The sequence below is a fragment of the Panthera leo genome, chromosome D3 (genome assembly GCF_018350215.1).
Source record: "Panthera leo isolate Ple1 chromosome D3, P.leo_Ple1_pat1.1, whole genome shotgun sequence".
Taxonomy (NCBI): Eukaryota; Metazoa; Chordata; class Mammalia; order Carnivora; family Felidae; genus Panthera; species Panthera leo.
The window spans coordinates 40,734,555-40,748,455 of NC_056690.1; the positions used below are offsets into that span (position 1 = coordinate 40,734,555).

The window sequence follows — 13,901 nt, forward strand, 5'->3', positions numbered from 1 at the left end:
ATAGAAAACATTACAACTGAAAGGACTGTTGATGAGTAATGTTCTAGACTGTGAAGATTTACTATACACATAAGCTGGGGGGAAATGTTAACTAATGTAATACACATTAGCTTTTCACAGAATCATTTGAGTAAATCAAATTTCAAAACAAAAATCATTGGCAAGAACTTTAAGCAACGAAACATTAATGATCAGATAGAGTAACAAGTCAAAAGGTAGCAAGACAGATTTTTTTTGAAAAAAAATATGCGACAAGTTAAATGACTATCTTTTGCTTATCTATTTATAGTCTGTGAAAGCCCTATCCTCACATTAAAATTATAGAATTAATTTATAATATAGTTTATAAAACTATATTAAAAATATATGCAATAATTTGAAATAATGCAGCTCTTCCAAGAGCTGAATTTGTCCTTAGATCATAAAATAGACTGATCCAATCAAATGTGAATAGATTCAAGTTGCAGTAATTTTATTTATAAAAAAAATATTTTGAGATATTAGAAAACAACAACAAACCCAAGCTTCCTAAGGTAACAGTTTTCTTCTGAAACCCCTCTATGGTTTCATTTTCCTTACCTGTATGCTATTAGTTAAATGTCTGTCTATAAATACGTTCCCAGTGCTCGGGGCGCCTAGGTGGCTCAGTCAGTTAAGCGTCTGGCTTCAGCTCAGGTCATGATCTTGTGGTTCGTGAGTTTGAGCCCCGCGTTGGGCTCTGTGCTGACAGCTTGGAGCCTGCTTCAGATTCCGTGTTTCCCTCTCTCTGTGCTCCTCCCCCACTTACTCGCTGTCTCTCAAAAATGAATTACATTGAAAAAAAATTTTTTTAATGAATTTACAAATACGTTCCCACCATGGGATTTGGTTTCATTTGCAAGTCAACCATACAGTGCTTCAAAGCTGGCATGTTCTATTAATGTCATAAAACATTTCACTCAAAAACTGTTTCCTTCACATTTGATGAAATCCTTGTAGTACCTATTGCTGTATTCATCACTTTATCATGCTTTCCTTATTTATTAGCTGTTCTTTTGTGACCATCAACCATAAATTGCCACTATTTCTTCGGCCACAAAGTATCTGTTGAGTATTTTTTCAGTCTCTGAATCATAAAACTCATCTCAGATGGCAGTCCATTTTTGTTAGGGGTCAAGATTCGACATATCCTTCTCTTAATGAGTTTAATGAGACCTAAACCTGATTTCGGAACATTGCTTTTTACTCTGGCCAATTTTCCAGAGATAAACTTTATTTTTTCATTTGATACAAATGCATGTTCATCTTCCTGCAGTATTAGGACTATTTGTTAGTGGCTTAGTTTTACATGTTGCAAGGACTGTATTTATTATACTATAGTATGAACCCAGTGTCAAATACCAAATTACGTTAAACTCTAATTGCCCAACTTGACCTAAATGATAATTCTTCATCAAATTACATTTTTTTTTACAAAAATTGTCTAATATTTCAACAAAAAGAAAAACAGTAATTTTCTTAAAGTATGGATAGAGAATGAATTGTCAACTCCTAGTGTTCTACTTATGTAGAGAAACAGTGGCTAATAAACCAAGCCACAAGTTTTCGTTTATTTGTTTGGTTTTTAAGCTTTCCAGGTGATTCCAATGTGCAGATAAATTTGAGAACTCTTTAAAGTAACTACAGTAAAATTCTAGTTTCTAGTAATGGTGGAGCCATTTCTTTTCTTTTCAGACTAACTTCCCTATAGGCAATGATAGCAAAATGTGAACAAAAAATTAAACAGAAAGCTATTGGAGGCCTGGAGAGTGACCTAAAGCAGGTAGAAACTAGAGGGTTGTTTACCCTTACAAGAAGGGAACTTCAGGGGATAAGACAAGCAAGCTGTGGCTTGCTGCCTGAGGGCTCTCCTCCTCCTTCAAAAGGCTAGAAGGTGGCAGAAAACTGCAGCCTCGGTGGCCTGAGATATTAAGGGCAGAGTTGGAGTTGGCAGAGCAGATGGAAAGTTAGGAGAGGAATCCTGGAAAGGAGGGAAAAAAAGGAACAAATCTCAAACTCTGAATCTAAACTGTCCAAATCCTCGGTCGGCTTGTGCAGGGAGATCCCAGTGCACTCACTTGAAAGGCAACAGCTGGAAGCTGAAAGAACTGATCAGACATTTGAGCTACTATTTACTACAGGAAAAACAGATTTTGAAGTTTCAGCCCAGCCAAATGAACGGCCTGCCAGAACAAAAATAACATTCTTTAGAGGAATGTAGCAGAATCCAGAATCCTTATTAATGTATCATCTATAATGTCCAACATATAGTAAAAAATCACCAGACTAGCAAAAAAATAATATGACCTTTCCTGAAGCAAAGGGCAGTCAGGGACTCTGATTATGACATGTTAATTAACAAATACTTAAAGCCCCTATTATAAATAGCTCATAAGAAAATATACTTGTAATTAATAAACTGATGGGGAAATCTCAACAGAGAAATAGAATAAAAAAGAACCAAATGAAAATTATATATGCAAAAAATATAGTAACTGAATGAAAATTCACTGGAGACAGTAATTAGTGAATTAAAAATACCTTCATACATGGGGCGCCTGTGTGACTCAGTTGGTTAAGCATCCCACTCTTGATTTCAGCTCAGGACATGACTTCAAGGTTCCTGAGGTAGAGCCCCTGCATCAGGCTCTGTGCTTACAGGGTAGAGCTTGCTTGGGATTCCCTCTCCCTCTCTCTGCCCCTCCCCCACTTATACTCGCTCTCTCCCTCTCTCTCTCCTAATAAATAACATTTTTTAAAAAACTTAATACAAATTATTCAATTTGAAAAATAAAGAAATAAAAGAATGAAGAAAAACAGCCTGGAGACATGTAGGACAATGTTAAGTGATTAATATAAATCTACTAAAGCTCTAGAGAGAAGAAAGCAGAAAAAAAAAAAATAATGGCCAAAATTTCTCAAATTTGGTAAAAAACAAAATAAAACAAAGCATCAACCTACAGTTTCAATAAGTTCAACAAACCCCAAGCAGCACAAACAAAACCATACCTAAGCACATCATAATCAAACTGATAAAATACAAAAAGAGCCAGAGAAAGACATTACATACAAGAAAATAATGATACAAGTGACAAATTGATGTATCATCCCAAACAATGGAAGCCAGAAAACAAATGCCTTTAAAGTGATGGAAAAAAAACAAAACAAAAAGCAAAAACCATCAACCCGGAATCCTATCTTTAGTGCAACTGTCCTTCAAAGATGAAAGTAAAATAAAAGTTATTTTCAATGAACAAAAACAGACAATTTGTCACAAGCAGGCCTGCACAGTTCTCAAGGAAATTCTTTAAGCTGAAGAGAAATGATAACATGTCTTTTGGATTCACAGGAAGAGCACCAGAAATGATCAATATTTAACAAATATAAAAATCTATACACATTCCCGTTTCCTTTAATTTTCAAAGAAACGTGGGCTTGTTGAAAACAAAAATTAGACCATTTTACTATCAGATTATGTATCTAGCTATAATATACATATAAAACAAAAGGACTGAATGAATTATACTGTTGTAAGTGCTATATTTTATATGAGGGTATATAATATAAGCCCTAAATAGATTGTGATAATTTAAAGATGTATATTGTAATCCCCAGAACAACCATTAAAAAAGAGTATAGTTTATAAGCCAATAGAAAAATTAAAAGGAAATACTAGAAATATTCAATTAACCTGAAAGAAGGCAGGAAAAGAGAAACAGAGGGAGAAAAAACCTAAATGGAAAGTAAATCCAAACATATCAAAAATTATATTAAATATATGTAACACTGTATGTTACCTAACTGGAATTAAAATGAAAACTTAAAAAAGGAAACAAAAAATTAAAAATAAATCAAGTATACACACCAAGTAAAAGGCAGAGATTGTTAGCTAGATTTAAAAAAAGCAAAACTCAACAGTATCCTATCTAAAAGGGATGCACTTTAAACACAAAAACACAAATAGCTTAAAAGTAAGTAAATGAAAAAAGATCATGTAAATACTAAGCACAAAATTCATTTCTATTTGGCTTCAACAGTTATGTGGCCTTTTACACTTGGCATTCCAGTTACATATACCTGTTTTGGTTTTTTTAATGGTTTACATTTATTACACACCAGTTATTATCAACCAGGATATATATCAACCTCAAGAGGGAAAAAAAACTCAAATAAAACAGGCAGTTTGGGAGGACCTTTTTTTTTTTTTTGTAAACCTTTGGGCTTCATCTGAGCCTTGACATTTTTCTTTTAAATCACTCCCAGGGTTCCTTCTCTCCCCCTGCTAGTATGATTAATGAAACATCTTAACCAGGGAAGTCTTTCAGGATTTGCTGGTCTCCCTTATCTGTACTCAAAGAATTTCAGCCTTTGATCTAGCTGTTAGAGCAGGTAATGAGTCTTAGTTTTCTTTGTTCATTTCATTTTTATTTTATACCTTCCTTTTATTTACTTTACTATTCTTCCTTCCTTTCCTTTTTTTTTTTGGTTTATATCTATTTCTGTGCCCCTGAGGTAGCTGGCACCAGCCCACTGATGGCTCAGCACAGGCTACATCACCACACCTTCAGCTCTTATTTTTTTACACCTCTTAGTTGTCCTGATCCATGTTTCTTTCCTACTTACAAGCCTTTGAGTTTAGCTCTTTCTACAGTAGGGACTTCCTTAATAGGTGTACAAAGTTAGACACACTTAAATTTGGAAGTTTTTCCACTTTCTTTCAACAGTACAGAGGCCGTGACGTTCTCTCAAAGTTAGACAATTCATAGCTGGAGCAGGGCTGGAAAGTACATGACTATAATAACAAAGAAACCTCATACTAAGCATGACTCCAAAGAATGGTTTTGTGGCATGTGACAACTCTGGTCAACCATGTAAGTGAAAGGAACACCACCAATTCCCTTCTGGCTATCCTGGCCTCGTAAGTAATTGTCTATCCCAACAAACTCCGCTTGTGTATGGCACCAGTTTTCACCAACTGTGACCTTACAAAACAAACCTCATACACTAACAATCCCGTGGAAGACAGAACCCCACTGTTTTAATCACTTAAGAAAATGCTTTAGGTTTTCAAAGGTGATTTCCGTACAAATTAAGGCTATATTTGAATGTAGAGACTAACCTACCCGTACCAGTTAATAAAGATTAATTTAAAGGGTAATGTGAAAGAGGGGAATGCTGAGGGACTGCTTGGGTTGTTTGCTTCTGAAAACTTAAGCCATAATCAGGTGCTTCGAGACCTTGTTTCAACACTGGCCACGTCCTAAAATATGCAGGACAGATCACCAAGGGACTTAGTGGTTAGCTAAGCACCGACGGAATGATTCATTTCAATGTGTCATTCAGTTTTAAGTAAAGATTTAAGGGCCTGCTTATAGCTCCTATCAAGAGTAAATATCACACATCCTGTTTATACATACTAGCTTGTTGTCCACGGTTCTTCAAAGAGCTGGTGACACCCCCTAAGTCACACTCCACCCTACCCCCAACTTCCTGCTCATTGGGTGCTACATTCCTATTCCTTTTTAAGTGCCTCCTCAATAAAATACTCTGCATTACAGTAAATTTTAAAGAAAATATTTTATTATGTCATGAAAAAAAGGTGTCAATCAACTAGATTCATACTTGTTTGAAAAAAACTGAAGATTTATTAATTAGACAGTATGTGGGCATCCTGTTCCTCGTGGGAATGAGAAGATGCTATAGGTTCTCTAAGTATTGCACAGTCTGGGGGAAAAAAAACCAACAAAAAAAGGGAAGGGGGGGGAGAGAGAGAGAGAGAGAGAGAGAGGGAAAAATCACATGATCTTGGGAACCATCTCACATTATGAATAATCTACCAAGAAACATTTAAAAAAGAAAACCCTTTGTTTCTACAGTAGCTTTGAGTTTATAGTTCTTGGAATGACTGTATTCCACTGAAGACATCTCAGTAACAGGAAGCTTCACTTTAGCAATCCCATGTGCAAATATTAATAAAAAAATATATAAAATAATGCAGTTCATCTCTTGCCATCACCCCGACAATCATAACATTTGTGAAAATTGTTTTGCTTGAAAAAGGGTTAAGCTGTAAGTTTAGCCTGAAGCTCCATCTCTGCAGCCCGTTTGAGTGCAACATCCACTAGAAGCTGAAATCCACTAAAATCCTGGTTGAGGTCCGGTGGAGTAGGGGGAGGAGTGTTGAAAAGACCACTCTGTGTATTTGTACTTGGTCCAGATTTACACGTGTCCTCTGGGTACATGAGGGAGGTGTCTGTAAAGCTGCTGGCTGCTATCTGCTGTATATCTGTGTTTTGTCCCACACCAACTGGCTGGCAGAGAGAGAAAGGCACGTCCTTCAATGCAGTCACAGTGGTATGACAAATCACTGATGGGCGAGCCAATATTGATCCTGGGGATGATGACTTGGGGGACAGTGGTCTCCCCAGGGCTGGGTTTGGTCCAGCTGAACAGGAATGAAACGGGCTCTCCTCTAGAGCTGGTATGAAGTTTTTGATGCCCATTGCTGACTCCACAGAGCTCGCTTCAGAAATCTTGGCCCCACGGCGGGAAATTGTGAACTGATTTGGATCTTTGCCATCTTTCCTCAGCATGTCTGGGAGGAGCCTGCGGCGGGCGTTGATGAACCAGTTACAGACCTGAAACCATACAGGTACGCTTTAACACTCAGCAAACATGTTCTGAGAACCTTCTGCGGGATGCCTAATTGATCTCTCTCTCTGCATTAAAGAAGGCGTGAAAAGGCTTAAATCGGAACTTCCAAAGTTACTTCAAGGTATTTGAGCTCAGCCAAGAAAAGAGAGCTGCTTCCTGCCATAAACCTCTTCCTTTTCTAATACAAATTCCCTTTTTCATCTCATCATCCTTAAGCCTTTTCAGGAGGAAGAAAAGGATAAAAATTCTCAAATGTCTGAAAATGATTTTAGGGAGAGAAGTTTACCCTTTAACGCTCCCCCAGAACTAACCTATTACCTACTGCCCCCGCATTTAAGTTAATCAACTACAGGAAAACTTTTCCTGTATGAAAAGAGCCACTCCTCCCGGTTACTGATTTTTCCCAGTTCAAATGACTGTGTCAACAGGCATAACATGAATTACCTCACTGAAGTCTGTCCTTGTTTAAATATCAAACCAGTTTCCTGGGCAATAGAGACAGATTTAACCTCCTCTTTATGTTTGCTGCATAAAAGAAGGCTCTTTTAGGCATTAAAGGAAATGTTGTTTGACAGATGACTGTCAAGTGGTTTCTGTTTCTCTAAATAGCCAGTTATTAGCTTTCAGCACTATAAAGTTTATAAGAAAAAGATACTCCTTCCTTTTTTTTTTTTTTCAGTGGGGAGGCATTTCATGATTTGATATACAGGAATGCTATAAAATGACTTTGGAAAGGAAAAGAGACAACCCATGTGCATACACTTCCTGTTCCTTTTTCCTTACCTGTAGTGTAGACAGGTGTGTTTGTTGGGACAGTAATGCTTTTTCTTGCTCCGAGGGATAGGCGTTGTATCGGTGCTCATACAGCCAATCACGGAGAATCTGAACAGACTCTTTGGGCAGGTTGCCTCTGCGCCTTCTCTTGCCTGCACCAGCAGAAGAAGAAAGGTCCAGGGGGATATCCATGTTGTCATCATCCTCCGTCTCACTGCCGGACGCTACCACAACACCTGGTAAAGGACAAAGGTCAGCCATCAACCGCTTTTCTCAGGGGAGCACCTATGGCAAAAGCTTATCTCTTGACCATTGAGTGTGTAACCATGTTTTCTCAGCTGCCAAGAGCCAAGTACAGGACCAGTGTCTTCCGTCTGGAAATTTCTGAGCACATGGCAAAGCCTCAAGCGTAATTTGACTAGTGGCACATTACAGATTCTCCACCAATTGTTAGATGCCCTTTCATACGCACTTTCCTGTAGAATTTAACTTTTTACATTCCTTTGGAATGATGCTCAGAAAAGTCTAGTGCAGCAGAGACAGAGCTGCGCTCAAAGTGAATAGTCTGTCACACACGAAACAGGAAAGGTGTTAGAGCAGATGGAATGTGTCTAGCCACCTTCTCTGAGGTCATTGCTAACTTAGGAAAAACAATCCAAGTGTCCTAATGTACATTTTAAATGCTATTCTTCCTCCTTCGTTCATTGAAGATTTTAAATAAAAAGGCAGAGTCATGCATTTTTTCCATGGCTATGAGGGGAAAAAAAAAAAATCACAGTTGGTATTCTAAAGGCAAAATACATTTAACATTTTCTGCAAACTCCATGGTCATTTCTTTTTCATTGCTACCTACATTTCTTCAAAACTTAGGCAACTACTTTTCACAGACAGCATTGGTCAACCTTTTACTAAATACAACCAATCACTGAAGTTTTCAGTTTCGTTACACAAAAATATTTTTCTACTTCTAGTACTTGAGTAAGAGGTCAAAAGATACCTCAGACTGATTACATTTTTAAATTCCTATAAATTTCAACTGGCAGTTTAATCGGAATCTAGAATACTAGATACCAATAAGTAGAGTTCAGTCTTAAATTATTACATGACAAAGAAAATGGAATACGTAATCCCCAGAGGAAACTCCCTTTGTAAGTACTTTAATCCTACCAGAAATTTTAAGAATTCACAAGCCATAGAGAATATTTGCATCACATATGATAGACTGGGGTCAACAAAAATTCAGATCTGGCCCTTAACATTTAAACATAATTTTGAACTTCAAAACCACAACTGGCAATTCTGAATGACTGAGAACTCTGTTTTGAAAACAATCTAGAATAGAATTTTTAAAATGTAAAAGCATACCATGCTTAGAAATACCAGTATTTCTATATAAAGAAAATTAAAATAACACGAAATGGAAAGGTACGCATTCTTGACTTTGTAGAGGCAACTCAGAGTGGTTTGCCCTGATAAAAAATAAAAACAATGTTCCCCATAGTGATAACCCATTTGATGCATTAAAAAAAATTTTTTTTAACCCATCCTTTTAAAGCATTTGAACACTCAAAAAGCTACTCATTCAAAGATTTGTTTATGAGCTGGCGCACAATTAATTGAGTCTGACTTGGTGACACATTTTTAGTTTTGGACTGCAGGGGGCAGACGGTACTGGAGGGAGTATCCACAGAAAACGCAGGAACCTTCCAAAGACAAAGTAAAGCAAGTTCTAACAAAAGAGTAGGATGATCTTGCAAATTCACTTTAGCTCAAGGCTTAACAAATGGCTATCAATAAAACACACAAGAATCCTAAATTTTAACCGCAGGGTATTTGATGTTCCCCTTCCCAGAAGAAGAAACTGCTTTAAAAAAAAAAAAGTTTACAAAAAAAAGAGGCACATTTAAAACTGAAACTGCTTTCACTGTGAAGATGAGAGACTTTTAAACCCTTTATTGAAATTTGGGTAAAGAGCTATTAATAAAAAAAAAAACACCTTAAGAAATTATAAATGAGTTCCTGTTTTACATTTACTTTGATAAATAAAGCAATCTAACTTTTTAAAAATGTGTCAAGTAATTGAATGACTAAGGCAAATTTAAATAAAGCAATTTGTTTAAACTCTTCAACGTCTGAAAAGCCAGACATTCTTCTGGAGGCTATAATCCCCCTCCCCCGCTTTTAAACTAGAAAAAGTGTGAAAATTTGCTCATTGAACAGTGGTGAATTCCCAACTGTAAGTTGGTAATAACAAAGAGTTTGAGACAAACAAACAAACAAAAAAAACTCTGAAGCCTGCCCTTTGATCTGCTTGTTTAGTTTGACAAGAAGCCTGATCTTTCAGAATAGGTTAGTGACACACAAAAGCAGGTTTCAGTTAAGCAACGCTAAACTGCACTGTGACTTTACTCTGTTCTCAGTTCATTTAAATAAATGAATGCCAGGCCTCTGGACCTCTTAACAAATATTTCCAATATGTGCACAAAAGCTGAAGTAACAGGAAGTTAAGACTTCAGCTCCTTGGCCACACCAGCTGATATTTCACGGCAACAAACCACGTTTGCTGCTGTCAGGACTGTTTTCATTAAAACTCTCCCTCCGGATTGTGGCTCAGCTTGGAAAAACAAAAAGACTTTTCCACGTTACTCATTTCCTATTGTAACAGAGCTTTTGAAAAGTTTCCCGGTTACCGCCTGTTTCCAAAGGTCCTGCTCTGCTTACACTTTAAAAAATGTGGTGGTGGGGGAGGGAGATCACAAGCCTCTTTTACTCCATCCACATACAAGGAAATGTTTAGAAAGCCACAAGATGGCCTATGGATCCCACAGCTCTAAAAATCAATCTTTTCTTATTAGGAACTGGGGGTGGGGGGTGGCGAGGGAAGGCCAGAGACACAGTGGTTGTGAATTTGGACTTTTAAAAATATCTAGAAGAGGCTAGAGAAGAATCTACAAATAGGAATAATCGAAGGAAAAGTTCAAGCGTACAATTAGGAAAAAGGAAACCTAACCTAACAACTTTCCTGATCAGAGTATCTCAGGAGATGCCGCAGAAATCGTGGTTAACACCCCAGGCACAGACTCCAAGGTGCGCTGGGCTGGACCCAGCCAGCAGTAAGCAATTCTAAAGCAAGAATTCCAAATTGTCAGGAACTAGGTACAAAAAGACGTCGGGGATTTTCCTCACGGAATCGCCTTTGCTTGTTCTAAAGCTATTTGCTGGGTGAGAAGATCTTTTTGGCACCCTCAGCTTTCCGAGATACTATTATCACCAACCAGGACGAAATCCCCGGCTCTGCGATGGAGTTTAAGGTGCTTTTGTTTTCAAGAAAACTTGAAAAGATTTTCACAGACTTTTCTAAGAGACTGCAGTCCAACTCCACGAGCCAGGCGGGGCAGATTTCTTCCCGGGTCCTGGCTGAGCAGACCGGGAACGCGGGCCCCCTCCGAGGTCGTTTTAGGAAGGGGGCGGGGAGGCAGGACGGAGGAGGACTAGAGGAGAGGGAGGAGCCCGGGAGGGAGGATAGCCAGGGAGCTTTTGTTCTTGCGAGTTCCGCAGCCCCAGCTGAAATCGGCCCCTCCAACTGTACAACCTGAGGGCTTCGGGAGTTTCAGATTACAAGAAGAAACTTAGAAGCGCGGCCGTGAACCCCAACATTCTGAGGGGTCTGCCCGCCCCCCCTAGGGTTTGCCGGGAAAACCTAAAAAGGGAAAGAAACCGGGCAATCTCAGCAGTCTCGGCTCCCCCGCACGAGCTCGGAACCAGTCGCAAAGTTTCCCCTCCAACACGTCACCTTTCATTGTTTCCGTGAGCCGGCGCTCAGGAGCAGGACCGTGCGCCCCCGGGACCGCTGACCCCTAATACTCCCAGCCCGCGGCCGGAGAGTCCCAGCCTCGTTTCTCTGCTGGGGGGCGGGGGGAGGGGGGAAGACCCGGAGGCATCCGAAGGGGGCTCCGGGGGTGGGGGGACGAGGAGCGCCGGGGCAGAGTACCCGAGGGGGCGCCCCGGGGAGGACCCGCCAGGCTGCTGAATACCTTCCCCACCCGAGCCCGAACAATGGGGGGAGCCCGCCCCCGGCGGAAGCCCAGCTTTGCTTTCGGCTCACAAGAACGACTTTTCCAAAACAAAACCCCCAAACCCCTAAGTGACTCCCGTCAGTTCCACTGGGAGAGGGAGAACGCCTTCCAATAGGGATCTAGACCCGTCAGTCCTTGTTGAGGTGACACAGCCTACCAGACACCACTTTGGGCGCTCCCCGCACGCGTTTCTCACCGAGCCCGGTTTAACATCCGAGCCTCTAAGCCCCCACGTTCTCACTGTCCCCCGGAGAGGGGACGCTGGGTGTCCTACCCCCAAATACTGACTGCCCTGGGTTTTGACCTTCGCTTTTACTCTCGCTGGGAAGGCACGGGTTGGGAAGCTCCGCGCGTTGGGAAGCCACCCGCCCAGCATGAAAGGTACACAACACCAAGATGAAAACGTGGCCGAGGGCACCCTCCCGGGTTGAAGGCCGCCCCATCAACAATACTGGGTTTTCACTATATCCGCTGGACTAGTCTGAAAGAATGTGGAGTTACAAAAACTCGGGGACGCTCCTGGGCATGCGCAGCAGCGCCCCCCCCCCCAACCCACCCCCGCGCTGGCTTCCCTGAGCGATTAACTTCTGTTTTGAACCACTCCACATAAATCACAACAGAAAAGCCAACTCTGGCTCACCACGGAACGTTCGGGGTACCTCCCAGCCAGGGACCCAAAAGTTAACTTCAAAGGGGAGTTAACATTCTTTGACCTTTCGGGGCGGTGGGTTGTTTTTTTTCTTTCTTTCTGTGTATTTTGTTTTTAAACCAGACTGACGGCAAGTTTTAGTTGTAACGCTTCCAGGACGCTTCGTGGAAACAATGACAGACTCACTCTGTGCACTTACAACCAAGCCTGCTTGTCACACTTGGACTCGTTCTGACCACACGCCGCTTTAAGCTGTTTGCCCGCAGTCCTAACTCTTCATCTCGCCCCAAATTCATCGTGGGAAAACTTTTAGAGGCTGGGAGTTTTTACAAGTCTAGCTTTCCAAAGCTACCGATACCCGAGGGCGGTTTGGGGGCCAGAGGCGCATTCTTTCGATTGTGAAAACACCCCATCCCCAGCGAAGATCGTGCCGGGGCCCAGCTGGGAGGGAGTGGGGGCCCGGGAGCCCAACTTTCAGACAAAGGCGACGCCGCTCGGTGGTCCCGACCGCCCCGGGTCCAGCCCGGGAGAATCGGGGCGGGGGTCCCCCCGACCTGGGCCCACACCCCCGCTCGCAAGAGCCAGAGAGAAGCCACGCGGCTGCTCCGCGGAGCGTGGGGTGGCGGCTGAGACAATGAAACTTGGAGGCGCACAAACAAGGCGCTGAGCGTGTTTCTTGACAACGTGCCAGCAGCGTGGAGAGGCCCGTCTCCCCACAACAGCCCCTCGTGTTGTGTCTAGAAGGAAAACAGCAACTGCCATTTCAGACGCAGCCTCAACAAAGAGAACGGCCGCGGTTTCTGCCTGAGAGCCCCGGGCTGAAAAGTCCACCAAGTCACTCTCGCCCCAAGCCTGGCGGGGCCCCGCGAGCACGTTTCCCCGGACCCGCACCCGTGGCGCGCACAGCCCGTGGAGTCTTACCTTTCTTGCTTTTCATTCTGGAGCTTCCCTTCCAGCGCTAGGCGATGCTGGGGTCTCGAGGGGCCAAGAGCGGGGGTGGAGGGGGCAAGCGATTGTCCTCCTTCCCCGCAGACTCTCCCCTAACTTATAGGACGCGCTCAGCCGTTATTGCTAATCAAGGCGCTCGGATCCCAGGCGCTCGCTCCTTGGGTGGAATTCAAGTGACACTTGGGCTTCCTCCTGTCGGGATCTTCTGGCAGTCGTCCGGGGGCTCTCCTTCGCCCAACTCGCTCCCCTCCCCACTCGTCTCCTTTGTTCCCCGCTCCTGCTCGGCGTACCTCGGCGCTGTCAGAGTGAGAGAGGCGAAGAGGGAAGGTACAGGAGGTCCTGCCTCCGCCCCCAGCCGCCCGCCCCGTCCCCCGCCCGCCCCGCTGCTCCTCCGCCCCTCCCCCGCACCTTCCAGGCAGGGAGGCCGGCACCGAGAGCCCCGGCCGCGCTGCCTCACTCCGCGCCTGGCTAGCCGCTGTCACCCGTCGCTCGTGGGGGCTGCTGAGCCCAGAAACCCGATCCTTCCTCCCTGCAGCGCGCACGCCGCCCGCATCCCTCGCTCGGCGGCGGCGGCTGCACCAGCCTAATGCCTGGGTTTCTCCTTTGGGCCTTTCTTCCTTGGGCTGGCGAGGGTGCGTTTGGTTAGGAAATTGCAACAGATGGAAAAATGCTGCCCCCTCCTCCACCCCAGGGAAGAAAAGGCTTCCCTCTCGTTTTTGACAGCTGCCCCAAACTCCACCGTCCCTCTCTAGCCGCAAGGAGAAGACAGCTGCTTCTGATTC

The 13,901-nt window shown here is 42.7% G+C and overlaps 1 protein-coding gene across 2 annotated transcripts; it reads right to left on the reverse strand.

Moving 5' to 3' along the window:
- Window positions 1–5,580: 5,580 nt before the first annotated feature.
- TGIF1 (TGFB induced factor homeobox 1) lies at window positions 5,581–13,901 on the reverse strand. 2 transcript variants are annotated; one of them, XM_042910478.1, is made up of 4 exons: window positions 13,528–13,901; window positions 13,093–13,416; window positions 7,456–7,682; window positions 5,581–6,656 (listed from the first exon to the last, which is right to left on the reverse strand). In XM_042910478.1, exons 2-4 carry the CDS (start codon window positions 13,106–13,108, stop codon window positions 6,081–6,083), a joined length of 819 nt encoding a protein of 272 aa, XP_042766412.1. In that variant the 5' UTR covers window positions 13,109–13,416; window positions 13,528–13,901; the 3' UTR covers window positions 5,581–6,080. The 2 variants fall into 2 exon arrangements, with proteins under 2 accessions (XP_042766412.1, XP_042766411.1); XM_042910477.1 differs by lacking the exons at window positions 13,093–13,416; window positions 13,528–13,901 and adding an exon at window positions 11,827–11,968.